The sequence below is a fragment of the Vitis riparia genome, chromosome 2 (genome assembly GCF_004353265.1).
Source record: "Vitis riparia cultivar Riparia Gloire de Montpellier isolate 1030 chromosome 2, EGFV_Vit.rip_1.0, whole genome shotgun sequence".
Taxonomy (NCBI): Eukaryota; Viridiplantae; Streptophyta; class Magnoliopsida; order Vitales; family Vitaceae; genus Vitis; species Vitis riparia.
The window spans coordinates 18,703,290-18,731,177 of record NC_048432.1 but is presented as its reverse complement, the minus strand read 5'-3'; the positions used below and the strand labels follow the sequence as shown (position 1 = coordinate 18,731,177).

At 33.7% G+C, this 27,888-nt stretch overlaps 3 protein-coding genes across 4 annotated transcripts; 2 read left to right on the top strand and 1 right to left on the bottom strand.

The window, feature by feature from the left end:
* Positions 1–167: 167 nt before the first annotated feature.
* Positions 168–8,559, top strand: LOC117932073 (ubiquitin-conjugating enzyme E2-17 kDa-like). 2 transcript variants are annotated; one of them, XM_034853113.1, is made up of 5 exons: positions 168–275; positions 376–472; positions 2,921–3,048; positions 7,330–7,434; positions 8,168–8,559. In XM_034853113.1, the coding sequence occupies exons 2-5, from the start codon at positions 403–405 to the stop codon at positions 8,309–8,311; spliced, it is 447 nt and encodes a 148-aa protein (XP_034709004.1). In that variant the 5' UTR covers positions 168–275; positions 376–402; the 3' UTR covers positions 8,312–8,559. The 2 variants fall into 2 exon arrangements, with proteins under 2 accessions (XP_034709004.1, XP_034709010.1); XM_034853119.1 differs by having other exon boundaries at positions 190–275; positions 391–472.
* An 11,991-nt stretch (positions 8,560–20,550) lies between these two features.
* LOC117928191 (ethylene-responsive transcription factor CRF2-like) lies at positions 20,551–22,410 on the top strand. The gene has a single exon (XM_034848115.1). The coding sequence runs from the start codon at positions 21,225–21,227 to the stop codon at positions 22,206–22,208; it is 984 nt and encodes a 327-aa protein (XP_034704006.1). The 5' UTR covers positions 20,551–21,224; the 3' UTR covers positions 22,209–22,410.
* Positions 22,411–26,310: 3,900 nt separating this feature from the next.
* On the bottom strand, positions 26,311–27,330 carry LOC117907750 (umecyanin-like). The gene is made up of 2 exons (XM_034821402.1): positions 27,049–27,330; positions 26,311–26,886 (listed from the first exon to the last, which is right to left on the bottom strand). The coding sequence occupies exons 1-2, from the start codon at positions 27,218–27,220 to the stop codon at positions 26,543–26,545; spliced, it is 516 nt and encodes a 171-aa protein (XP_034677293.1). The 5' UTR covers positions 27,221–27,330; the 3' UTR covers positions 26,311–26,542.
* Between the last annotated feature and the right edge of the window lie 558 nt (positions 27,331–27,888).

The window sequence follows — 27,888 nt, the reverse complement described above, 5'->3', positions numbered from 1 at the left end:
CCGTTTTACACTGCTCCCACGCCCCCTCATCCGATGACATCCATTCCTTCTACGTGGAAACAGTAAAAATATTCCTGGCAGCATCATTTGTCTTGGCAAATTAAAATTTTAAAACCACGGTGTGGGCCCCACTCGAAACACAAACCAATCAGGAGCCGGTTCAAGAGTCCGGAGCCCTGAGTCCTGATACCGCAGTTGCGTGAATATATATCCATTTTCCCGATTCGATGAAAATTTCTCCCGTTCTCTGAAACAACCAACCAGGAGGATCTCAGGTGAAAAAGAAAGAAAAATCGATCTCCGAATCTTCATATCTGAAACTGCGATTTGGTTTTGATTTTCGATTTTCGATTTTTGATTGTTCGTCTGATCTAGGGTTTCGGAACCTAGGGTTTGGTCGTGATGGCGTCGAAGCGGATCTTAAAAGAGCTCAAGGATCTTCAGAAGGATCCTCCCACGTCTTGCAGCGCAGGTCTCATCTTCGTTCTTCGCCCTAGATCCGCGTGTTTTTCTTTGCCTTTTCGTCGGTGTTGCTGTTTTGGTGTGCGTGATCTGCGGAGAAATTTGTCTTCGCTTTGTATTTTGTTTCTGACTCGAAATGTTTCCTGGATAAGTTTTTTCGACAAAAATAAAATTTCAGCTCTGAAGATTTTCTTATTCTTTTTATTTATATTCCTGAAGCTAATGTTGGAAAGTTAGAATGATGAAATTTCTGAAGCTTGACATCTAAATGTTCGAGGAGAAATTTTCTAGGAAAGTTTCAGAAGCTGGTTTCTGTTGAAACGAACAGAGGGCTCATAGAAATGAGTTGTGTGTGGTTTTTTTTTTTTGAGATTATCGGGATTTTTTTTTTTTTTTTGGTTTTATGCCGTCAATGGGTTGAGTTCCGAATATTTATGAAGCACAAGAAGTGGATGCCGTAGTTGTAGACATTTTAAACTCTGATTCTGGGGTTTCACTTTCTTTTGGTGGTCCGTTTTATTGTTTAGGATTTGGAGTAGAGAGATAAAAGGGGGAAGGGGCCTTTTAGTTCCTAGGAATTTATATGCTTAGTTTTTAGGCTTCATGTGAATACCCAAGCAACTTCTCATACTGAATTCAGGTATGAGTTCTGGGAAATGCATTGATATACAAAGCATTTGTCCTTGTCTGCATAGCAAATTTAGCTGTTTAATCAGTATTGTTTGGCTGCGTGCACCTCAGCCTAAAATTTTTCTCTGTCTTTACCATGTTATTGAATATCTTATTTTGTGTTGTTCTTCCCTTTTTTCAGGAAGTACTGTTTCATCAGTGCAGCCAAAGAATTCTGTCAATATCATTACTGTAATTTTGGAATCATTTCCCTTTCTATTCTTGTGACTATCCTCCATTCCTCCGTGTAATTTGACCAACTTCAGATGTTGCTATGCTAATCTTGTTTGATAATAGATTCTGAAATACAGATTTTCCTTGTTGTCAATGGAACTTTATGAAACTCTTTGAAAGCATTCACTGGTACCACCATACATTTTTTGACGTGTCCAACATGCTACCTGTGAATCATAAAGTTTGCTGCATATGTAGGTTTTATTAATTCGAATTTAAGCTTTAGCCTTTTTTTAATTGTGAATCTTGAATGATTTTCCCTTACAAGGTTAGAATGTTTGTGCCTACCATGTGAACGGTCTAGGTAAGCTGGAACATCATTTTCCAGGTTATCATTTCATGCTATGAAATGGACTGGTTCCAATTCCATCTGTTGTAATTGAAATGCTTGTAGTTCACTTTTCAATTAGTGTCCCCAGTAACATTGTATGCTGAAGTTGGAGAACCTTGATAGCTTATACTGGTTTTTGGAAAATTTTGTGCCTTTATTGTGATGCTGTTTCAAGTTAAACACGGAAGCCTGCTGTGTAGTCTTATTTACCCAAAGGATGTCTGTGTTAGTAATCTTTTTATTTCCAACCATTCTGTACAGAGGTTGCAATGTACAGAGAAAAAAGGACCAAGCTCAAGTTGGCCCATTTTGAAAGGATGTCTGTGTATCACATGCCAAAGAATGTTAAGATTTGATTTATAAACATACTATCAATTTGCATTTGGGTTTGTGAGCATAGGAATCTTATCCATACCATCCGTTTATTGGCAGACTCTATACAGTTATGCCAAAACAGAAACACATTTCAGAAAAACTTAATCTAAAACTGTATGTTGGCGTGTCTATGGCCAGATGTTGCAACACATGCATTTGCATGAGTGTGTAGTAAATTGATATTATGAATGAACTTTATGTCTATCAAAAAAAAATTATGAATGAACTTTACAATTGCTTTTTTACTTTTTTCTGGTGGGAAATATTCCTATGTAGGCTAAGTATTTTTATTGGGAGTTGAAACAATACTTGCATTAAAAAGATATTTATTGATGAATTTTATGTTTTTTTTTTCCCATGGATAGGATTCCTACAAGTGCTAAGGATTTTGATCAAGAGTTGAAATTGATAGTTACTTTTGAGTACTTCTATGTTTTCTGTTCCTCTGACTGAATTCCTTATTACCCAATATGTTGTTGCATTCTGATTTCTATCAGTTCTGTTCATTTCGTCTTTATTTTGTAATTGAATTTAATCCACTTTATTTCAAAAGTGGATCTTGTCACCCTTTGCATTAGAAGTCTTTATAAAAGCAATGGTCCTACTGGTTCATCTGATCTTTTTCTTTTTTGACTTTAATGTTTCTAATGTGTTCTGTTGCTGTTAAGCTGATTATACACGTGTTTACGTTTAATTTGATGTAAATTTTGGACACACTTTGAATTTCTTTTGTTTGTAACATGTTACTTTATTTATAGAAAAGATAGTTTGAGACAAGTGTTCTAACTTATCTATCAGACAGTTTGTACAATTTGTTGGTTTAACATTTTTCTTTTCAACATTTTATAGGCCCAGTTGCTGAAGACATGTTTCATTGGCAAGCAACTATAATGGGTCCTCCTGACAGTCCATATGCTGGTGGAGTGTTTCTAGTCACCATTCATTTTCCACCAGATTATCCATTTAAACCACCAAAGGTACTGCTATCTTTAATTGATTTGATCAAAAGTTGGTATCTTTACTGGCAAGCCCATCCTTTATTCTCTTTTAGTGCCTTGGTTGCCATGCTGCTGAAGTGTGCAGTATATTTGTTGTGAATTGTCTACAAGACTACAATATGAAATTTTTTAGTTGCACATCTCTTTGAGGTGCTTCTTTTTATTTGTTTGAATGTTTGTGGGCTCAATGCTAATCTATAAGTAGGGGTGGCAGTTTGCTGTGCCAAGCTGTAGATTCAATGCATTCAAGTCTCCTTGGCTTGAGTTTTTTGCTATGGAGCCCAAGTCCGGCTGTTTAATTTATATGAAGGCATGAGCAAACTGTTTAAGAAAAATTTTATACCTCAAGTGTTTTGTGTTAAGGCAGAGCTTGGATTATTCTAAGGGGAGTCATCATGGTTAATGGTTAATGGTTAATGATTTATCCCTTGATTTCATGGTACTATAATTTGTAATTGTTTCTTAAAGCAACTTAATAATAATTATAAGTTTAAAAAAAAATTAGTTCTAGTGATAATTATTAACTTACATGTGGAGATTTTGTGATCCTGTCACTTTTTTCCCTTCAAATTTTATCTCATTATTTAGTGTTGAGTGGATTGATTGTCCTCTATAATTTCATTCTCTGTAAGCATTGGCAAATTAATACCTTCAAAGCCATGATTTAATATTGGGTAATTAGTTGTGGATTTGAATTCAGATCAATTTAGGCTAGAAAATTCAACCTTACACTTGGAATTTCAGCCAGAAAATATGAAAAAGTTGGTTATGTCATTAGTGTGATGTGGAAGGTTTGGCCCCAACAACGATTGTTTCTTGCAGCCTCTAGAAGGGTTTTTTCTCACACACAGGGAATTCTGGCTCGGTATCCCTCTATCCTTTTACCTGTTTGTACTTGGAAACTCTTATTAGCCTTATCTCCAGAGTAGTGCAAGGATGTGTTTAGTAGTGGTTTGAGGCTGAAGGCAGAGCAGGAGAAGGAATGGAACATTGGAAATCTATCATTTTCTGTGTGCAGATTACACTTATACTCTTCTGTGAGGTTCATTTGGAGCAATTAAACTATTTTGCAAAAAGTGAGGTGATAGCTGTTGGTGAAGTAGAGGGAGTGAATAGGGTGGCATTTTTCTTTGGTTGTTGTAGGGTCAGGAGCTGCCCTGTCACTTATCTTGGATTGCCTATGGGAGCTTTTCATAAATCTTGTGCTGTATGGGATTTGGTAGAGGAGAGGTTTAATAGGAGATTGGCCTCTTGGAAGAAGCAATACTTGTCTAAGGGAAGAAGATTGACCTCATTAAGGGCACTCTCTCAAGTCTTCTGATATACTTCAGATCCTTTTAAAATTCTCAGGGAAGTGAGAATTGGTTGGGAAAAATACAAAGAGATTTATTGTGCGTCGATCAGTTAGAAGGGAGGAAGATGCTCCTAGTTGGTTGGAAGATAATGCGCATGATAAAAAGTTTGGGGGCTTAGATATGAGAAAGATGGATGTCCTACATAGTGCTTTGTAAGACAAATGGATATGTTAATGAGCGTGATAGTCTGTGGAGAAAGATTCTCCATGGCAAGTTTGGTGTGTGGGTTTATGAAAAGACATTAGAAGAGGGTCAGAAGAATTCATCCTTAGATCTACTATTTTGGTGAGGAATGGTCAGAGAACCAGATTTTGGTTGGACAAATGGGTGATAGAGTGCTCCTTGAAAGAGACTTTCCAGTTGCTTTTCAGGCTAGCATATTCTAGGAATTATAGAGTGACAGATTTGTGGGAGGTAGGGGAGGGTGGAGGCTAATGGTCCCTGCTTTTCAGAATTAGGAGATCCAAGATGTGGATCAGGTTATGGAGCTCATTCATTCTGTGAGTCTACGAGCAGGGGAAGACAGTTAACTATGGATGGAGGAAAAAAGGCGGTTTCAAGTGAAATCTTTTTACAACTCTCTAGATGCTAAGAATCTAGAGTCATTCCCAGCAAAAGAAATTTGGGGTACTTGCACCCCATTGAGAACTTGTTTTTTTGTTTTTCCTCCTCTTTTTTCCTCCTTAGGAGGCAGTCTATGGGAAGATTTTAACCAGAGACTTACTCATGAGAGAGATTGGTTGATGCTGAATAGATGTAATCTTTGCAAAGTCTGTTAAGAATCAAAAAACCACATCTTAACCCATTATGTCACAACATGTTACTAGCTATTTTTGGACTATAGTGGGTATTTCCAAAAATAGTATGAGATCTCCTATTAGGATAGAAGTTTAGGGTTTGAAAAAGAGGCAGAAAAAAGTTTGACAAATGACTCCCTTTTGCTTGTTTTGGTGCAGATTGTTCTCTGGGGCTCCTCCTCCCCTAAGAAAATACCTTGTATCTTCTCTGGCCTCAATCTAACATTTATCTGGATGGTGAACAAAGATATGAAGTAAATTGGCAAACCAGATAATGTGCTACAAATCAGCATAAACCTTCCCCCTTTTGAGATGTATTGCCTCTTTCACATTAAAAGTCTTTTATGAAACCGCTCTTCAACCCCATCCTAAACTGCCTCTTGTGTCATAAGAAGTTGGTGGATATTAGGTTATAGCTTGTTAGATTCTTGTCATAAAATCTCCACTCCTGTATCAAATGCTATCTACATTTGGTAAGATACAATAGATTTATTTTACAAAGAAAAAAGATAGCTTGATTTAAAAATTCATTTTTAGCACAGTTTTCTTTGTCTTCCACTGTACAAAGAACTTGCTTGAATATAAATGGATGAAACCATCTAATATTCTGAAGTGCAGATGTCGGTCAAGCATGTTTGTCTTTTCCATCATGAACTTGCAGATATGGTTGATCCTATTTGGTGGTTCCATGGGTCTTTCCATCACTTGATAGGTTTCTCTCCTCTTTATGTTACTTTTTTTTTCTTTTGATAGGCAAAACAGAAAGTATATTAATGGCACCTATGAAAGGGTGCATCAAAGTACACATGAGTGACATGATGGGTTTCTCGCCCCTGTGTACTCTCTTTCCTGGTCCTTCCCCAAGTCTTGTATCTCCTTCACTAGTTTGAGACTAAGCCATGTCTCATTTGTTGAAAACTACTAGTAAGAAGTTGGATATAGAATATATAACAGTTATTTACTGGTGGACTCCATGAAAATGTTGGCCCCTGAATGCAAGGCCCAAATGCATTTCTATGCTCTTAGGCTGCACCCTTAAAGTTTTTGACTTGTGGTTACACTAAATGCTTGACCACCTTTGAAAAATAAAATAAATAATTTTGAATAGGGGAAAGCTAATGAGATACTTCAGAGTCCCATTTGTACTTTTAGTCTTTCGGGAAAAGTGAGTCTTTACTTGTATCCTAAGGAGACTTAAAGGAAGTGAATAACAGAAGTATTATCTATGAAAGTAGAGGGGCATATATAGAATCCTTATTGAAGTGGCATGAATTTAAAGAGTAACTTAACATTTGTAAGAGATGTGTCTGTTGCAAATGGTAGCAGATTGTGTGAATAGTTGTCCTGTGAAGAATTTGTGGTATATTAAGGACAAAAGCATATAGTTGGACTTTGCCTATCAAAAGCATATGTATGCAGTGTGGGAGAGCATTTAGCTAAGGAAACAGCAGCTAGTCACCATGAAAAAACCCGAATGCAATGCTGAGTGACACACATGTATAGGTGCAAAGTGGGGAGGATGAATGGTTGTCTATTTAAGATAATAGAATCCACTTCCCTGTGGAAAATCCACAAGACAATGCTGAGTATTCTATTTTGCTATTCTTATGAAAGACGCAACAATCAAAACAGCATTTAGTCCCAACCTTGGGATCTGGGCAAAACAATGTTGAGTATGCTGGTTGCCACTCTTATAAAAGACACCGCACTTGAAAGCGTTTTGTCTCTCAGCCTTGTGATCTAAGCAAGTTCCTTAGCACCACATATATTGCGTGGGGCAAGGTAGATTGTGATTTTATTCTTTATTGAAACCTATTGTGGAAAAACTATACACTGATTCTGACTTTCTGGACCTGCCTCACTTATAAAACATATGGCATTCCCAGCAACAATTTGTTCAGCCTTGGCCTCCAAGCAAATATGCATGGAATTCCTTTCCACTTGACCCTACTGGACTGGATTTAGTTGTAATAGTTATAGCTTTACATGCTGAAGTTTCTGACTACTAATTTTATTCTTGTATAATGTCTGAAAATTTAATGAAACTACCATCCAGTAGTTTTACTGATCTGATCTTGTTTTCTATTTACTTCGGGTGGTTTATGCAGGTTGCTTTCAGGACTAAAGTGTTTCACCCTAATATCAATAGTAATGGTAGTATTTGCCTTGATATTTTGAAGGAGCAGTGGAGCCCAGCCCTTACAATTTCCAAGGTCAATTGTTCTTTAACCCTAGCATACCTTGCCATCTATTGTGCTTTACAACCATTAAAATATATTAAGGCTCCATTTGGATTACAGAAAGTACCAGGGAAAAGAAGAGAGGATTAGGCAAAGGAAAAAAATTATGAAAGAATCCAAATTTTCTTGTTTGGTTTATCATGTAAAGTAAGCAAGAAAATAAAATCTGATGAAGAATATATAAATACTTCTGCATTGTCAAAATTTTATTTTTTATGCAGAAGGTTTTATTGAGTTCAAACCTTTTTATTTCCTTCTATTTTCCTCATTTTCTTTCCCAGGAGATTTCCAATATCCAAACAGAGCCTAAGAGTTTTAAAAGGGAAAAAAATAGAAACATCTGATTAAAGGATGTGATCATTGAGTTCAACCCCCTTTTTTAATGAAATGAGAATGGGTCACCATGGACAAAAAAAAGGAAACAAAAGATACTCTCCATCAAGTGGCAACAAATTTTGCTGTGTTTTGATGGAACCTTAGCCCATCTAGTGCTATATGATATATCTTCAAAGAAATGAAAGGGTTTGGCTGCGAGTTGTCATATGGAATCATTCTGAAATATCTGAGCTATCAATGAAAAACATAATCCTTCAGTATGGTGCTCCATAAGCACATTTGAGGGGAAAAAGTTACAAGCTCCTTGTTACTTAATGGAAGCTGTTTGTGAGTTAGCATTGGTAGTGTTCATATATTTGTTCATTGGCAGGTGTTGCTCTCGATCTGTTCTCTTCTAACGGATCCAAATCCTGATGATCCTCTGGTGCCCGAGATTGCTCACATGTACAAGACAGACAGGAGCAAGTACGAGACAACTGCAAGGAGCTGGACCCAGAAGTATGCAATGGGTTAGTACGCTACCGTGTGTGTGAGAGGAGGGCTCCTTTCCCTTGCGACTTTGGTCTTTTTTAAGTTAATTATGTATGGAAAAATGAAGAAAGTGTGATCTATCTCAGTATTCTATTAGATGGGGACCAAAAGGGAATGGCTTGAAACACTCTGCCCTCCTTGAGACACAGTTGCTGCTTTCATTGTTTGTATGGGAATTTGCCTTTGGAACTTTCAGACTCTATCAAATATCCAAAAGCTCCTTCAACCTCACTTACCCATTTGTTTATTTTATTTTATTTTTTGGTGGTTACAAAAAATTGAGATTCTTGCCAAGTGACATTAACTGGATGTTAACCAAAGTGACCAAGAAAATAACAACTTGGAGATTCTTGCCTGAAGAATTGCCTGGCCCTGTTGAACAGGACTGCATGGGTCAGGTTGGGTTGGGTTTGCCATCAATCCGATAACTCATTCAAAATCAATCCAATCAAACCTCTAGTGCACAATTAGAGTCAAGTTTGGCCGTGGATGGGTCGTATTCGAGTTGGGTTGGATTGGTTGGGGCATGCTTCGGATGATAAATGAAATTGGGTCATATTCGAGTTTAACTTCATCTTTTTTTATGTTTATACCAAAATTTAAATTCAAATTGTGGTATTATTTCAAAAAGAAAATGTGATTTTAACAAAAAATAAAATAAGACTATATAGGAAAGTATCTAAAATGATAGATGATTGTCCGAAGCTTCTCCAGCCTGAGCATGGATCATTACTAAAATATTGACGTTTAGTTGTATGAGACATCTCATTTAGGATGCCACATTTCAACACCATCTTTCACTTTGAAACGAATTCAGGGGGAATTGCGGTTGAGTTAGTTTTTTTTTTTTTGGTTAAATTTTATTTTTTATTTTTTATTTTTATAACCAGGATGAGAGTTTGAAACTTCCAAGTGGCTGGGAGTGGAAAATTGTCTATTTTTATCAAACTATTATATCTATTTTCAGTGGTTGATTTAATCCTTTACCATATTCTTGGTATTTGCTTTTTTCTCTTGTTGCCTTCAAGAGGTTGTAAAGCCCCGGAAACTACGAAATCACCACCTATCAAACTCTTCATCTTAACCCTCAAATGTGAGATGAATTTTAAATCATTAAATTAGATAATGTATAAAAATACAAATAATTAAGACTTGGATACAAAGTTATGGAATTCAAAATTTAACATGCTACATTTAAAGTACATTTGGTAGTAATTTTGAAAAGTGATTCTAATCCCTATGAAAATAAAATTTTTATAATTCAAGTATTAAAAATATTAAAAATGTGTTTGACAATTATTTTACGTGTGTTTGATAGTAATTTTGAAAATTGATTATAACCTCTGTAAAAAATTTCATAATTCAAATATTAAAAATAATATAAATACTTTTTATATGTTAAACATACCTTTAAAACGTGTATGATAGTCATTTTAAGAATTATTTTTTAGTCTTCCTATCATTTAAAAAAATTTATTTTTCAAGTATTAAAAATATTAGAAATATTTCATAATATTACAACCAAACACACTCTCTTAATTCTTTTCCACAACACATTTGATTTTAATGGTGCCTATTCGAAGCCAAAATAAAACCCTAGAAACACACATGGATGAATGTTAATAATCATGTTTCTGATTAGTTGGAGAAGAAATGGGGAGGATGTATCCGTTCTTGTCATTTTCCTCTGCAACATCATCTCTCTCTTGGGACTGATTTGGTGGGTATTGCGCTTTTGAAAATAAGATTAGCACTGAATTCATAAAAAGACAAACAAGAAAAACAAATTCGTGGAAAACAGAGACTCTGAGCACTCATTGAAGTCTTTGTTGATAGGGGGAAGGGGAAAGATGGGGAGAAGTTGTCTTGAAGGCTTCAGAGGAAGGTGGTGTTTCCGCAGTCTGCTCTTATCATAACTCATCACCTTATGTGAGCTTTTTCATTTCTCTGTTGAAAACGTGCGAGTCCGAAGGCCCCATTTGAGGTCTGTTTCCTTTAGAAAAGGCAATTTGAAAAATAAATAATAATAATAATAATAAATCTCACATCTAATCTACTTATGATGCAAGGGTGACCTATCTTAAATTCTTGTCCAGTAGAGTGTATTTATATATAGCACTTATGCAGTGATTATCGAAAAATAAGGAAAGAAAGAAAATATTTAAAAAAATAATTTTTTTATGTTTTGATTTTGTTATAAAAAATATTTTTAAAAAATGAAATATAATTAAAATTACTTAAAATTATATATTTTAAAATTGTTTAATTATTATATCGAGGAGTTAAAATATATAAAATAAGTTAGAAATAATAAATAAAATAATTTATTGAGTTTTAATCTATTTTTTATTTTTTTTTATTTTTTTTCCTTATATTTTCACTCAAAATTTCTTGGAATCAAATATAATGGAAGAATTCCTTAAATAAATAAATAAATAAATAAATAATTTACCACTTGAGAATTTGAATTTTTTAAAAGTAAAAATTGTTTTTAATTAAATGTTATTGAAAAAATAAAACATTTACTCTTTATATTAATATTTTATGTGGTTTTTTTTTATAGAAAATTTAGTCTTATTTAATTATTTATAGTGTTTATTATTATTTTTAATCACGAGAGATAATATGATAATAAAATATTTTAAATTATAAATAATAGCTATCAAACTTCTATAAACTACTCATATTTTATTTTAGGTTTTGATGATTATGACATTATTTCTATTTGGTTATTTAAAAAAAAAATAAAAAAATAAAAGAAATAAAAACATTAGAGATGATATGATTAAGGTTTGAACTATTAAACTCAAATTTAGGTTAGAGAAATACAAACTAAAAAATATTAGTTAAAATATTTTTAATAATTGAAGTTTAAATTTATAAATAGTTATTCATGTTAAATCAATAATTAATAATATTTTACGAAAATTTTTATTTGATAATATGATTTATATTTTTAACTTTAAAGTAAATTTTTTGATTGATAATATAGAGGAAACCAAAATTCCTAATCTCGATTAAAAAAAGAAAAAAAAATACAAAAAAAATATCACAATTTTCTTATTTGTTTTATTCTGAAAAATATAAAGAAATAAAAAAATAATAAAAATGATTTAAATATAAAAATCATTAAAGAAGAAAAAAAAATGAGTAGTCTAATTTTCCTTTTTTTTTTCTTCTTCACTTTTAATATTTTTTCCACGTGTTCCGCCAAACTTTTTTTCTCATTCTATTATTAATTATCTCATCTGAAAATCAATTGATATCCAAAATATACGAAATTTTTATTGCGTTCACCCTCACGCCCTACCGACATGTTCTAAAAATGATACTATTACAACTAACATCATTCTAATAATAACTCCGACAATTATTACCATTCATTTGAATGACTCATCCCGATGATGTCGCACCCAACATCCTCTCCAAGAATAACCTACTCATTCCAATTATAACAACTCTTATAACTCCTCTAAAAGTTTGAAGGTAACCTCCATAAATCTCCTGTCATGTCGCTATAGTGGGCTCTTAATGTGTTGAATCCTCCGGTGAGTATGTACTTCACAACATTTATTAAAATGATTTCAGAATCAGACCAGGTGGATGGACCATAACTCCACCAACCCTCCAATTTAGTCCCAAAAGGCAATTTTTTTTTGCCATGAAAACATGGGGCACACCCTCAAACCTACCCTAAAACTTTAGGGATGCCCTTGTTTCTTTAAATGAGTATAACACACATCAGTATCCCACTATACACAACTTCCACCACTATCTACCTGTCCTCAAGCCAATGTCCCAATGTTTATGGCCCTTTTCCCCTTCTCGGACACTGAAAAGGGGCACATCGCCTCCCATCAAGGCCCTAAATTTTAGTTTTGGTATCTTTCTTGATGTTCATATTCAAAGTCAAAACCCATAACTCTTGATCTCCCACATCCTGCAGACTTAGTCATTGGATGACTTGTAGGTTGGTGTCACTTTCTGGCCAATTGTGAGGCAACACCTGGCCTCATTTAAATAATTGTATTAGATGGTTAGAACTAGATAATCAAAATTGGAAAACCTAGCATTGTTGACTTTAATTCGATGAGTTAGTAAAAAGTTATGTGAATCTAATTTTATTATCCTCGGGTTTAGTAGGTTCAACCTATTAAACCCGAGGTCGGTCCATCTTTGATATTAAATAAAAAAACTATAATCGAGGATTTGAAAAATATAATCAAGATACGAAGAATAATGCAACTACGAATTAAAAAATATAATGATGTGGAACAAATAGGTAAATAAATTCAATCCGATGAAAAATGATTAATTTATAAAATAATTATATGACATGTCGTTACATTTCCAAGTGAGTCGTCAGAAACCCCGGAAAATAAGGAGTCAATAATACCGGAGTCTCTTTTAGGTGGTCTTGTTCCCCGTAAAGTTAAAGAAGGAAAACATGTACATAAGGTCTAGTTGTGTTTCACTTCATTTATATTTTTATTATTTTAGGGTATGGGACACTGTGTCGTATGTCCTGAACATTGTATTTGGATTATTTAATTTGAACTATTTTTTTTTTCTTCCAAACCCAAATTTTTAAAAATAATTTCATGTGTAAACCTTATTGTAAAAATTATATACTAAAGTTTTAAGGGGACAAAGGAGTCGTGCACACGAGTGGAGGAAGGGGCATGGCCCTGAAAATCAGGTAACATAGACCCTAATTTAATTTGAAGATTTGTCTATTTTTGAAGACGATGTGAGAATCTCAAAAAATCTCAGTGGTGAATGAGGTGGCGAGGGTCTGATCGAGTCGCCACATGGATGGAGCAGTTGCTGAGGTGGACTTGTCCTAAGTTTTATGTATTTATTTAATTAATTTATATGAAAAACGATTCTCTAATCATTCTTCACTTGTATTCTAATCATTAATAATTTGGTTCATAACTTAATTTATTTATTCATTTTTCATTCCTTTCATATTCCAAAACGTTTTAAAAAAAATCTTTTAATTCTTTGATATTAAAGAAAAAAAATTCTTAGTATTTTTTGTAATATTTTATATTAAAAAAAAAATTGAACAACCACTTAAAAGTATGTTTAACGGTGCTTTTCTTTTAAAAATATATATAAATATGTTTTTTCTTAAATTAAATATTTAAATTTTTTTAAATATATTTAAAAAAAATAAATTACTTACAATGTTTATGAATATCAAATACAAGTCTAAAAATATTTTTCAAAATGAATTTAAAAAATTTATCTAATCTTTATTCTTATAAAAAAAACACTTTCAACCCTTTTTAAAATCACAAAATGTATTTAATAATAATATTTCCCTTATTTTTTTAAAAAATCCCTTAGTGTTTGGATAAAAATGAAACCAAAAATATAATTTAATAGTATTTTTAATTATATTTTATATTAAAAAATAATTTTTTTAAAATCACCCATTAATCACTCCAACCAATTCTCTAAATTCAAAAAGCTTATCAAATTCCCACCATTATAAAAATCATTTCTAATCCTTGCACAAACGCTACCAAACAAGATTTTAATAATATATTATTGTAAGTAGCATTAAAAATAAAATAAAATAAAAGTTATAAGCCATGTGAAAAATAATTTAAGCCAATAATTGAAATAATAGTGGGCAAGTGAGATGTAAACTAACCCATCAAAGCGTTTGATGACATTCTTCCCAGGGCTTTATTCTCTCATGTTTCATACTTGTTACCTAAACCCATAATTTGAGGGTCTTTTTCTCGTTGACTTCATCACTTTGTTTAATTAAATCAATTAATTTTTAAATAATTGAAAATATCATAAATATTTTTAAATTATTTTTATATTTAGGTTTCAAATTGATGTAAAATAAGACTTTTAGTTATTTGGTGAAATACTTAATAAATCATTGTTTTATTAATCAAATTTTTTATTAATTAAATTATAAATACAAAAATTATTCTTTTTCATAACTCCAGAGTGTTAGTCTTCCTAAAATATATTATTTTTTTTAGAAAATGATCTGAAATATTTTTTTTATGGTAATAAATTTTGGATAATTTTAAAATTTTAAAAATTGCTATTCAATTTTCTCATCTATTGCATGGATTAAGTGGGCAATCAAAGTCAACTCCAACGCAAACAAAAAAATTTTAATGGGCATAATAACCAGCTTGTTTCAGATACTATTTAAAACATCGTCGAACAACTTTTTAAAAGAAAAATGGAAGAGAGAAAACTCAAGAGGGTCTAAATCGTAATTCCAGTCTGATGAAAAGCCACGTCAGCCTCACGTGAGGACCACACGTATCGGCGGCAAAGGTTAATAAGTGCGAACATTGCCGGTCGCCCACTATTTCGAAAGGTGAGAGGACCATGGGACCACCGGACCAAGCAGTTAATTTCTGTCCTCCATTTCGAGGCAAATCCGTACGGGTCGGTAAGTGTTTCAATGAGATTTACCGCAACCACTCAGCTATTAAATAATAAAAAGAGCCGCTGAATTTTTATTTTTTTTCCCCAAATTAGCTTCTATTTTACATGTAGAATAAATGGTGCGACTCTTCAATATTATTTAAATTTTAATAAGTTTTTTTAATAACGATTTGATAAATAATTTTAAAATATGATATGATATATTACAAGAATTACTATCAAAATTGGAGATTATTTATAATTGAAGATTTACTCATTTTTCTTAAATGAACTTTTAATAAAATTAATACTAAGAGTGATTTTGATGATTTTTTATATATTTCAAGTATTTTTAATTGAAATATTTACTGCAAATGTGTTTTGAAAAGAATTACCTATAAAGTATTTTTTATAAAACATTCTTAATACTATAAAAGATTTTTCGTATTTTTAAAATTTGTCAATTTTAGAGTTTATTTTATAATGTTTTTATTTAAAGTATTTTTAGTGATAGTGTTTTCTATGAAAATGTTTTTAGAAAAATTACATATCATTTTGGTAATAATTTTCTAAAGCATTTTTAATTTAAAAATGTTTTTTAAAAAAAGCTGAAGTGTTTAGCAAAATTTATGAAACATTTTTGAAAACCTAAAATATCACTTTTAGTACTGAAAAATTAATTCTTGTGTTTTTAAAAGAAACAATTGATATTTAAAAAAAAAAAATTTGATAGGTATTTCTTTTAAAAATATTTTCATTAAGCATTAAAAGTGGTTATTTTATATTTTTAAAAACATTTTCTAAATTTTATCAAACACTTGAATTTTTAAAAAAAAATATTTTTAAAGCTAAAATCAATTTTTATAATCATTGTTAAATGAACTCTTATTTTTTTTAAACACATTTTAGATTAAAAATGTTTCCTAAAATTATCAAATTCTAATAAAATTTATACAAATTAAAACACTTTAATCGAACCGAATCATGTCCAACAACCTCTATTAAATTATATTATTTTCATTAGAAAATCTTATTAAATGAAAATCATTTTAGATGGTGTGTTAGGCCTATAGTTAAAAGAGGGCAAAAAAAAAAAAAGGAAAAAAAAAAAGAAGTAGGACACTTGAAATTCAGTAATGGGAGTTACTTTCCAATTTCAAATTTCTTAAAAATCCATTAAAGTCTGAGCTCTGTTTGTCTTTTCCCAATTCTTCACAAACACCAAAATAAAGCTTCAAAATCTTGGGAAATGGCCCCCCTTTTTGGTAAAGAGGCATGCGATATTCATTTACAACTATCACTCCCTTTAAAAACTTAAATTTATTTTTAATGAATTAATAACATTCCTCAAATTTTGTAACACTTGACACATATTCTTACTTTTAATGCTTTAAATTTTATTTTAATTATGTAATATTAAGTGGATTTCCAGTAAATTAATTTAATAACTTAAAATGACTTAATAACTTAATTTAGTTAATTTTATTCAAAATTTTATAATATTTTCATATTTTTAATTATTATTTTTTTCAAAATGAAATTCATTAATATTAATATATTCCTTGATGAAATTATAGATATTTTGGTGACAAATAATGTAACAAATTTACAAAAACTTTGACACAAGAGGCGCCTAGAATTTCTCTTTGTTTTGTACTTAGAACATTATAGACTTATGATTATGCAATAATTAATTCCTCAATTCAAGAGGGCGCCTCGATTCCAGCATCGTAAGTCGTAACAAGCTGATTTAAGATCACAACAAGAGTCCACAAAAAAAAATAAATAAATAAAAAAAGAAAATGAAGCAAAATTTTCTCTCCATTTGGTGGCTCAAAGAGGGCATTCTAGGAGACGATGTTGATTGACTTGTATCTCTGTAAAGACGACAATCTAATCACGCAACTTACAATAGAAAAACCCACCAGAAATTTCGAAATTTGAAAGGCCAAACAAAAATATATATATAAATAAAAAAATAAAAAATAAAAAAATACGGGTGTTGGCAATAAGTTATAAGTTATAAGGGGGTTTGTCGAATCCAGTGTGCTTCTTCACTTGTCTTTTGTTTATGGTTTTTTACACATAAATTAGAAACGGGGTGGTGGGGGCAGAGTCCAAGAAATTGAACAGCTTTAATTTTGTCTTTCCCGTTACACATACCCACCTTGGATCTTCACTCACATTTCTCCATGCCTTCAATGGAGTCATGACTCTTCCTTTGAATTTCTCTAATCTCAAGATTTTTATTGGTCAAAGTAAAGAATAGTTTTATTGCTATATGATTAATGATGGGTAGTGCGGTTAATTCAACTTGGAATAATTTTGTATTTTTAATTGAACTTATGTTGATATTAAAAAAAATAATAATTATTATGAAACACATTCCCCACATTTTAGTACAATAGTAACACTTAATTATGTTTGGTTCTTGAAAATTTTGAAAGAAAACAAATAAAAGAAAAATTAAATTAATGAATTGCTTCTATATATATATATTTAAATTTATTGCATTTATTTATTTTTTTGGGTTTTACTACTATGAAATTAAATAGGAGAAAATTATTTTTCTTAATTTTTTTATAAGACCAAATATAACCTTATTAAATTCAAAAAAAAAAATTGACTTTTAAACTCTCATTATTGTAAAAAATGTGATTGACTTTATCCAAGGTCAATTACCCTTTTTTTTCTTCTTTTTTTATTTTTTATATTATATATATATATTTACGTCTATTTCTATTCAAATTTGAAATTGGGCCGAACTTATTAAGCTTGAAATAAAAAACCAAAACCACCGTTCTTTTTGTTTGATAAATTTGGATTTTATACATTTAAATGGTTCCAAAATAGTTGGGTACAAATTCAGACAAATCTAATCAGATGATTATCAAAGTTCAGCGTCGTATAAGCCAAATTTGGGTTCCATTATGCCCACAATTCTTTCTCACTAGAATTATAAAATTGTTGATTTTCTCTCTTAATGACCCAAGAAAATGACCAAAAGAATGTAGCTGTCTACATTGTGAAAGTGTCTAAGCACTAGCCATTGAGGCATAATCCAAAGTTTGATTGTAGATTATACGACAAATCGGCAAATGATTGGAGTGTTTTCACTTGAGATTTTTAGACTTTCTAGATTTTCCTTCTTTCATTTTCCCTTATCTACCGTTGATGTTGAGAGCTCAACAACCAATCATCCATTGACACCTAAGACCCAATCCAGAACCATGGATGTAAGTGCTTTTTTCCCCAAATAAGCCAAATCGTACCTACCCAATAACACTAACTCACCCAGATCAACGTGCAAATAAGCAATTCCCAATAAGCGCCTGCTTGGTTGGTTTTGGAAGGTTGGGGTCAAGTGGAAACTTCCTAATTTTGTTTATATTATGCTATTTTTCAATTATTTTTTTTTTGGATCAGTCTTGTATGTTTATAAATTGCCAAAGGGATCATCATAATTTATAGATCATAATCCTAAAAAAAGTGCTTTTTAGACTTTATTCTTAATAATTTTATCATTTTTTGCATTAAAATTATTTTTTAATTTATTATTTAGAATATTTTGTTGATATATTGAGTAGTGTAGACATAATTAAAATATTTTATAAATTATATGTATTTAAAAAATCATTAGATTGACTCCACAAATTTGGGGTAAGTACTTTAATTTATTTTAATATTTAACAGTGCTTTATATATATATATATACACACCTACACACCACCAAAGACTGAGTAGACTCCATTTACAGAATGGTAGCATGGAAATCCCCAACACCATGTAGTCATTGTAGCGAAACCCCTTTATATAAAGTTTAATATCCGCGGGAAAAGAAAAACACGCCGGACGGCTGCGTTGTCTGATGGGATGTTCGGATCTCACGCTTGAAGCCCAAGCAACCAAACAAACATGGGTCGGCCCATCATACTCATACATGGCCCATTTATAGTTAAAATTACTAAATCACCCCTGCTCGATTTCGGTTCTAAACATTTGCTGGGGAGGGCGTTTTGGTATCTTCTGTCTCAAGTGGGGGGAGTTGAGATGTGGGAAAGAAGAGAACATGGTTTCTGACAGGACCCATAATTAAAAGCCTGAAATTTAATAATGGTAAAGACCAAATTTAGATGGATTTTTAAAGGAATATAACTGCAGTTATTAATTTTTAACACCTGCGCATATTGTTAAATTGTAAGGATCCGTAAAAATAAAGGAAGTTTAACTTTTAAATGTGAATAGTGATTTTTTAATAAATAAATAAAATATTTTTGAAAATTTATTTTTAGTTCAATAAGAAAAAAAAAAAAAATTTACCATGGTTATAACTTTTTCTTTTAGCTTTTAATCTAAAGAATTTAATTTAATTTTTTTAATTATTTTACAGAATAAAATCAATTCTCTTTTTTACTTTTAACATAACGAGGATATTAATTTCACACACTGACTCTAAGTAAAAGTTTGGCCAACCACTGAAAATATAATTGAATGCCATTGGCTCAAAATAATAAATAAGTTGTAAAATTTTGATTTAGAAAAAGGAAAAGAAAGAAATATAATTTCTGCTTGTGGAAATAAAAAATAATATAATAAAGGCTTTCAAAGCTGTAGGTCACGTGACCCATTTAAAACCTGGTACGTTTCACCAGAGGAACAAGCACACCGTCTTTATGAAGCGCTACTCTCCTCATCAACATGGCCACAATCTCCTACTGCGCAAACTACACCTGGAAATGGCAGATCAAGGCTTCAACTTCACGCCACGTGTATGGAAATGTACTGTGTAACAGAGATCATACGACGGTGATTTGATGTGTTTGTACGTGGCAAGAGGTGATTAATTCCGGTGAAGATACATCAGTGTGCTCTCTCACCCACCGAATAACTGCTTCTAAGAGTTATGATTTAACTCCATCTCCATTAAACATAATATATTATATATATATATATATTATTTTTAATTTTATTTTTTTAAATAGATGAAGAATGCGCAGATATATAAATTTATTATAAATTGTTATTTTTCCTTACAATGAAATGATCCAAAGCCTTTGGTACGAAATTAAAACAAAACTAAATCATAACTCTTTAGATTATTTTTATGGGTGCTGCCACGTCAATCTTACGTGAAAGATTTAAGAAACGAAGCAGTAAAAAGTAAAAAAAAATTAATGGGCCAGAGGGAGCACACTTGTTAAGCAAAACTAACAGTCTTTAAAGCCATTGAAATGGCGGAAACACCCTCACCGCCAAGCCGAAAACCGAAGGATAAAGCGTCATTAAGAAGTAATTAATGGGCAGTGAACGTAATTACAGGCGGTTAATCTTTTTGGTCAAAGCAAGACTGATAACAGTGATTTGACTGAGTTAATTTTCATTTTATTAATTAAAATTTTAAAAATAACAGAACCGGTCTCACGTGACCTGAATCCCTGATTCCAAGAATAAATCTTTGGCTGAGTCAGCACGAACTCGTCTCTCCCATTAGATCGTCACTTTTATCGGACCAGATCACCACGTGTCGAAATCATACGTCCCCATCAGATGCGGCGGCTCGTGAAATATCTCCAAAAAGTGGCCGGAATCTGAAAAAGAGCCGGTCGCCGCCGGGATGACATGTTTCCTTATAAACAATTTTTATTAAGATGTTTATTATTTGGAAAATGTACTTAAAAGAAATAATAATAATAATAAAATAATGATAATAATGGTTTAACGGGTTTTGGCGATTTCGGCTGGTGGATCCTATAAAACAGCAACTGGCTAAGTCCAAAGCATTTGTGCATCTCTAGAGCCGTTGTCCAGAGTCTCCATAGCTATTGTTCTCTCTGTTTTCTGTCTGATTTTCCCGGAAACTGGCCGAGAAAATAACTGAAAATAGTACGTACATTCGAAGATTACCGGAAGGGGCAAGTCCTGAGCTTCGTGTGTCCAACTTGGGTGCTTTGCGACATTTATTCTTCTTCCCTTTCCTTTACTCTTAAAGGGGCTGCTACAGTGTCTCTTTTCTGTTTCCTTTTTTTTTTCTTCTGCAACTTTTCCCGGAAATTTCTACTTTTTCTTTCTATACCACACAAGCTCCGGGATTTATCTTTCTACCATATCCTGTTGCTTTCCGTACCGTTTGTGCTATATCAACTGGGTTGCCGTCACTTGTTCGGTTTACACTCTCTCTGAATCTATAGGACTATCACTCTTTCTCTCTTCTTTTTTGGTGACTTTCCGTGAAATTTCTGGTGCTTTAATGGCTTTTTGTGGGTTTTCAATCCATTAATGGCAGGTTTATCTGCGTTTCAAGCTTCCCTTTAACGTGTGTTCTTTCCTCAGCTTTCTTTATCTCTTTATTCTCCGTGCCTCTCTATTCTCAGAGGAATCTCTGCTTTTTCTCCGTTCTCTATTTTTACACCCTCCTTCTCTCTCCCTTTCCCTTTCATCCTCTGCTTTCAATGCTAACGGAGGGAATCTGAGAAATCTCCCGAAACATGTTGTCCCCAATCAAGTACAGTGAGCACCGCAAGCGTACTAAGCTGCTGACAACCTCGTCGGAGAAATTCACCGGCAGGAGTATGAATGCTGATGGGCCCAGAATTGTACGGATTTCCGTCACTGACGGTGACGCAACGGACTCTTCCAGCGACGAAGAGGGTGAGCTTTTCGCGCGTCAGCGTGTGAAGAAGTTCGTTAACGAGATCACTATTCAGTCATGTTCAGGAGATAACAGCGACGGCACCACTGTTTGGAGAAGCAGATCGGCGAGAAATGGCCGGAAGAAGTCCACCGGAAAAGGTGAAGCTCAGGCTGTCCGGCAGCTGGCGAAGCCGTCGACGGGTAAAAAGTTTCGCGGCGTTCGGCAACGTCCTTGGGGGAAATGGGCGGCTGAAATCAGAGATCCTCTGCGACGTGTACGGCTCTGGTTAGGTACCTATGATACGGCGGAGGAGGCCGCCATGGTGTACGACAACGCAGCGATTCAGCTGCGTGGACCCGACGCGCTCACCAACTTCGCTTCACCCCCCGCGGTGACCAAGCCAAAAATAGAGCCGGTGACGGTGACGTGCTCCAGCTCCGGCGAAGAGTCTCACAACAATCTCTGCTCTCCGACCTCGGTTCTCCGATATATCAACGAAGAAGCCGAGTCGCAAGGACCCATCCCCGAAACCCCGAAACAAACTCGAAGCACTGAACTACCCCTAATTATCGGAAACGACACAGGCGTATCGGATAACTTTTTGGATGTTTCGGAATTTGACACACTATTTGTTGACGATGCCTTCGATTTCCAAAGTTCAGTACCAGAGTTTTTCGGCGAGACGAATCTTCTAGACAGCATATTGAGAGAAGACTGCAGCGATATCTTCCTTAAATCGAGTGAAGATTTCGGATTCAGATTCCCGACGAGTCCCGTTGATGAGTATTTTCAAGACATCGGCGATTTATTCGTCTCCGACCCTCTCGTCGCGCTTTAAAATGATAAAATCTTCATTCATACAAGTTCAATGAAAGATCTCCATGCCCGCTTTGCCAATTCCTCGGCAGATTTTGTTCCGGCAGGCAAAAAAATCGGCTGTATTTTTTTTTTTCTTTTTGCTTTTTATTTATCATATCATATATAATAGATATTTTTTAATATTGATTTTTAATGTCCGTCAAAGTAACGGTGATGGGTTCGTTTATCTGCTTTTGCCTCTCCCCCACCCCCCCTTTTTTTTAATTGTTTTTTTAACTTTTTGGAATTTTGGTTACAATTGTTAAATGCACGTGACATGAAAATTCAAAACACATATACTCTTGAATATATCCAAAAAGGCTGAAATGGATTTTTCATTTTTGAATGCTAAGAATAGCCCAGATGATGCGGTGGGTAAAAACGGATTTGGGCGGCTGGCATTGGAGTTTGGCTCTCTATACTACACTTGCAACTTTTTCTTTTTCTTTTTTCCCACTAGCATCCAGCCATTTTGAGACATAGAAAATGGCTAGCACCTGTGTCGCTAGCATTTCATTATCTGTCACTTGCCAATGTAGCAAAATTGGCGCTAAAATTGATAATACAAGGTGCATTTTCCGATTTGATGTCCCCTGTTCAGTCTATTCAAGATACTTGAAGTTGCAAAGAATATGATAACATGTGATATTTCCTGTTTAGTCTACTCAATATACTTGAAGTTACAGAGAAGTTGATCATATTCCATAGAGGAAATGAGGTAGCAAACAAGCTTACGTTTTTTGGGGAAGTTGGCTTGAAGACTTTCTGGTCTAATATCCCACGAATCAGTTTTGACTTTCTACCAAAACCACAGCTCTGAAAATGCAGTGAGTCCCACACAAGAATATTGAAACCTCAGAGAGAATTCTACCCATTTCATTTTTTTAAGGAAAGATAGCAAACAAAAAAAAAAGGGAAAAAGGGAAAAAAAAAAAAAATACAGCAAGGGAGCAGGATCTTGAAAAAAGGAGCAATTATTGTGTCTTGAGACCGACCATTCATTGGTTTGCAATTTGCACACACAAAATGATGGTAGGAAATAGGGAGATTAAGGGCTTTTCTCTACTTCTGGGACCCTTCTCGTATGTTTGTCTGTGGGTAAAATTTTGTTAATCAAAGTGCATCAATTTGGGCCATACATGAAGGACTATTTGTGAGTGGGGCCTTTGCTATATATGGATTCTGCAGCTTCCCATCATTTTAGAGGATCGGTGATGCGAACCCAACACTCATCCAAATTTATGGACACTCCCACCTCCATATTTTGCTGTTTCAGCTTCCCACATACATCCAAATTTGTAAGCATCTCTAACTGTCTTCTGGATTAAGTTTCCTATGCCTGGTTTGGATTTGGAAACAATAATGAAAACTATTTTCTTCCTTGGAGAATTTTGTTTATGAAAGAGGGGTTTTAAAGAAGTGTATACTGAAATTTGTTTCTGATTTTTGGAAATTTTTATAAAAAGAAGTGCATATTATACTGGGGGCCCATAAAAAGATGACACCAGATTTTGGCAATCCAATACCCTTAATCCATCTCTGCAGCAACATCAGATTTCTCAGCTCATTCCATAACCTTCATGCAAAAGCCAAAACAACACCTGCTATAAAAAACGCCAAGGGACTTAATAAATCAATCTGCCACATCACATACAAAAAACATACTTGGCCAACAGCGTGGTCCTCCCAAAATGGGGTTGAGTCCAGTGAAATTTCCAAGGCTTTTCCAGGTCATTTCCACCCTCCCATCTGGGTGAACTTCAGCCGTGGTTTCTAATAGCCGAAATTTCACATGAAAAAGGCCAGAAGAGAAGTCGCTTTCTGGGTAGATCTTGGGCGATAAGGGACTGCCCCCGTTTGCAGCAGGCCTTCATAATAAAAGTTGAGGAAGCACTGGCCACAGGCCTACTTGCAAGGCCAACTGGGTCCGCCAACTGGGTCCTTTTATTCTTCTCATTTCTCACAATTTTTTTTTCCACTTTTTTTAAGGGTCCCCCACATTGAATCACTGCTTTGAGTCTGTATATATGTATATGCGTGTACAAGGGTGCTACTTCTTCTCTTGCAATTTGCATATGAGTGTTGCTGTGAAGTCAGAAGTGTGCTCAATATCAGAAGAGTCTTAATTGTGTGGATACTTTGGGATCTTAATCTTTGTCTTCACACTGTTCTGACCAATTGTTCTTTGGAAGGCTTGGTTATCTGAGTAGAGACCTTTTTGTTCTCTTCAAAGCCCAGTTGGGTGTTTTTCTCTTTCTTTTTTTAAATTGATTTCTGAGTATGATTTTTGTTTCTTATTTTGCATGGCATGTTCAACCTTTCTCATAACATACATAAATTTACTAGATGAAAATATTTGATAAATTAATTTCAACATGATGAGTTGAAAAAATTTGTATGTTACCGAATGTTAGCAAGGTTGCAAATGTTACATTTAATAATTTTAAAATTTTAAATTATTTAAATTGAGAGTTAAGTGATAGGTTTTAAGTTATGATACTTAATTCATAACTGATATTAAGTTGTTAAATTAACCAAATTCTAAGAGAGAACTTTCAATATCACACAATTCCACCAAATTTACATTATGAAAAATAAATGGATTTGATTTGAAAAGACAAAGAATCGACTTGTAGTCTTCTACCACCTGGTATTAAATATAGTACAACAGTCTGAAACAGAGACAAGAAGGCGATTGGGAAATGAGAGGAAAATAAAAAAAATAAATAAAGACACGGCTCCAAAATCTTTACAGATACATTGAAAGGGAAACAACAGTGGGAAATCTTTGTTTGTAATCAGAAGAAACCATGGCCGTACACGTGTGTCAGGTTAACGGTCTTCCATCACTGGGTCCACTGCAACTAGACTCCCGTCCCCTACTCACCGCTGCAGCTGGAAAGACCGTGACCATGACGGTATGACCCCCATCCCCCACCACCACCCCCCCCCGCCCAAAAAAAAAGGAAATTTATTTATTATTTTAAAAATAAAATAAAATGGATGTTCCACCAAATATGATGATAATAATGCAATGAAGGAGGGTGTGGGAGGGAGGTGGTCACGTGAAATGGGTATGGGGAAATATAAACAAAAACATAATGGTTCCTGATTCCTACTAGAGAGGAGAGGGGGGAAATGGGGGGGACATAGTGAGCATGGAAATGGGGTAGTGATGGAGTGTGTGGGTGTGAGAGAGGGCAGGCAGGCCCTCTTCCTGTCCCTTTTCACATACCGACAAGAGAGTGATGGGACCAACGCTGGAGATCTCCTCTCCTTGTGCTGATTTATCTCAACCATCCACTCTGTTTTTTTTTTTCCTTCGTAAATATCATGACTTCGGCCCTCTCAGTATTTATTTGGTAGCCCACACCTACACCACTACTCAGCACGCACTCCTTGTGGGATTCCCACTTATTCATATGCCTTGGTCCTGTTTCTTCACTTTCCTTCGTAAAAAAGTTATGGTTAGATTGATGTAGAAGGAAGAAAGAGTGAAATCAACTTTGGTTAGATCAAAGTTTGTTTGGATTTAACTTTAATTGATTTTTAAATTCGTTTAAATTTTTTTAACTCCACATAAAGTTTATAAAATATACCGTAATAATAAATATAAAAAACATTCATCAAATACCAAAAATATCGATTTCATTCAATTTTTAGTAACCAGGAAACAAGCTATGATTCACCGATTTTCCGATTTCAACTAACCCTAGTTTTGAAATTTAAAATGTAATTTTATGTTTAATTATAATTTTGTTTAAGCTTTTGTATTAAAAAAATATATATATTTTTTTATTATAAATTTTTTGTTGAATAGAAAATGTTAAAATACTTATTTTTTTCTTAATGGAAAAAGTAATATGTTGATATTTTTTAATTTTTTTAATATTTAATAAAAATAAAATATTACAAAAATAAACAATTTAATAATTAAGCATTAAAGTTCTATTTAGAGTTAAAAGTAAAAAAAACAAATAACACCTAGATCTTCAAGTAAGTATGTGGAACCATGTTTGTTGGGCTGGTGGGCTTGTAATTAAGGCCCAAGATGCAATCCCACATGAGAGATGAAGTGATAGCTTCCAACACAACTCGCCTTATTAGTTTGTGAAGAAAAATGGACATTCTAATATATCAGCACTCACAAAAATCACAAAAAAAAAGACAATAAACATGTGAATACCAACCTCATTTCATCACAAAATTCTAAAAATAGTTGGAAATTGGTAAACAAAAATACAGCCCAAGTGGATGAATCACAAAACAATTCACGAGGCTGAATGTTTCTTACGTACGCTTAGACAACTCACTTCATATGAATACCCAAAGCAGCAAAACCAGCATTCCTGAAACCGTACCAACGTCACAACCTTCCTTTGCGGAGGACTTGTGATCGGCAGGAGCTGGCACCGAGGCATTAGGTGTGATAGGGGTGCCAGCTGAGCCCTCGGCGTTCACCACCGTGACCTTGACCTTTTGGCCGGCTTCGCAGTGTGTCCCGACGCCACAGTAGTAGTAAAAGGTCCCTGTCTTTGGGAGTTCAATAATCGTTGGCCCGCTATAAAACATGTCGATCGCGTCATTCTGCGTGCAATTGTGGAACTCTTCCTCGCTAACCTGTACCACACTGTGCACCCCCGTCCTGAAAGGAAACACTGCATTTCCCTCCTCTCTCAGCAAAATCATCCATATTTAAACATCTGCTATAGATTTGATATGCATAATTGGGCCGTTCCTTACCGCCTAAATTTCTTGGGTAATTGATCGTTGAACTTATTATCAAAGACAAGAGAGGACAAAAGGGCTGGGGGACTTACCAAGTTTGTCGCCAACGCCGAAGGTCCTGGGCTTAGCCCAATCTTCGTAGAAGGAGAGGTTCCCAGGGGTGCTCCAGCCGAAGCTTCCTCCAACAATGTGGCTGAAGGCAGCCGCCGGTGCAGTCATAAAACAGGCCACAGCCGCCAACATGAGGAAGCTGACGATATGCATTTTGGCCAGATTTTTTTTCCTCTTTCTTTTGGTGCCTTGTGGGGGTTGAAGGAGGGATTTGGTGCCCTTCAACACAAGCCTGAATAGAAAACCAGAAGCGCTTTATTCACAGACATTGGTGTATATGGTTCTTGTGTTTGTGTTGGAGGTTTCTTGAACAAGTCAAATTCTGCTTTATAATGGGAGGATACAAAAATTTTCAGTTTTACTGATGGGGATTTGGTATCTATATTTAGTGAAATGCAACACTGTCATGACAAAATGGAACCAAACATACCCTTGACATTCCAAATTAGAACTAATTAGTTAAAAAGACCGAAATAAATTTTATATATGTGAATTTAACCTATTTCACGTTTATGATTAAAGAGTGACTCATTTTTTACATAAATATATTTAATTATTTTAAATTTTTATATATAGCTTTAAAAGACAGAGCTATTTTACAAGAAAAACAAGAGTATTTTAGTCAAAATATGACAAAAAAAAAATGAAGAGTTAAGTTTTCAAAACCGGGTTTCAATAGCCCTTTTAATCAAATAACCCTTCAAATTATGACCTAAATTAAGGTTATCAAATTAGAATATTTTGGTTGAAAAAATCTATGACATTGATTTGGAACATGTTGGACTTTTGATTTAGGTCATTCAAGATTTATGGTAAAATTT

Excerpts from the sequence above, each read along its gene's own strand:
- LOC117932073 (XM_034853113.1), top strand. The coding sequence starts at position 403 with ATGGCGTCGAAGCGGATCTTAAAAGAGCTCAAGGATCTTCAGAAGGAT. Across the intron at positions 3,049-7,329 it reads ATCCATTTAAACCACCAAAG|GTTGCTTTCAGGACTAAAGT; the intron begins GTACTGCTATCT and ends TGGTTTATGCAG. Across the intron at positions 7,435-8,167 it reads CAGCCCTTACAATTTCCAAG|GTGTTGCTCTCGATCTGTTC; the intron begins GTCAATTGTTCT and ends GTTCATTGGCAG.
- LOC117928191 (XM_034848115.1), top strand. The coding sequence starts at position 21,225 with ATGTTGTCCCCAATCAAGTACAGTGAGCACCGCAAGCGTACTAAGCTG.
- LOC117907750 (XM_034821402.1), bottom strand. The coding sequence starts at position 27,220 with ATGCATATCGTCAGCTTCCTCATGTTGGCGGCTGTGGCCTGTTTTATG. Across the intron at positions 26,887-27,048 it reads CGGCGTTGGCGACAAACTTG|TGTTTCCTTTCAGGACGGGG; the intron begins GTAAGTCCCCCA and ends AGGGAAATGCAG.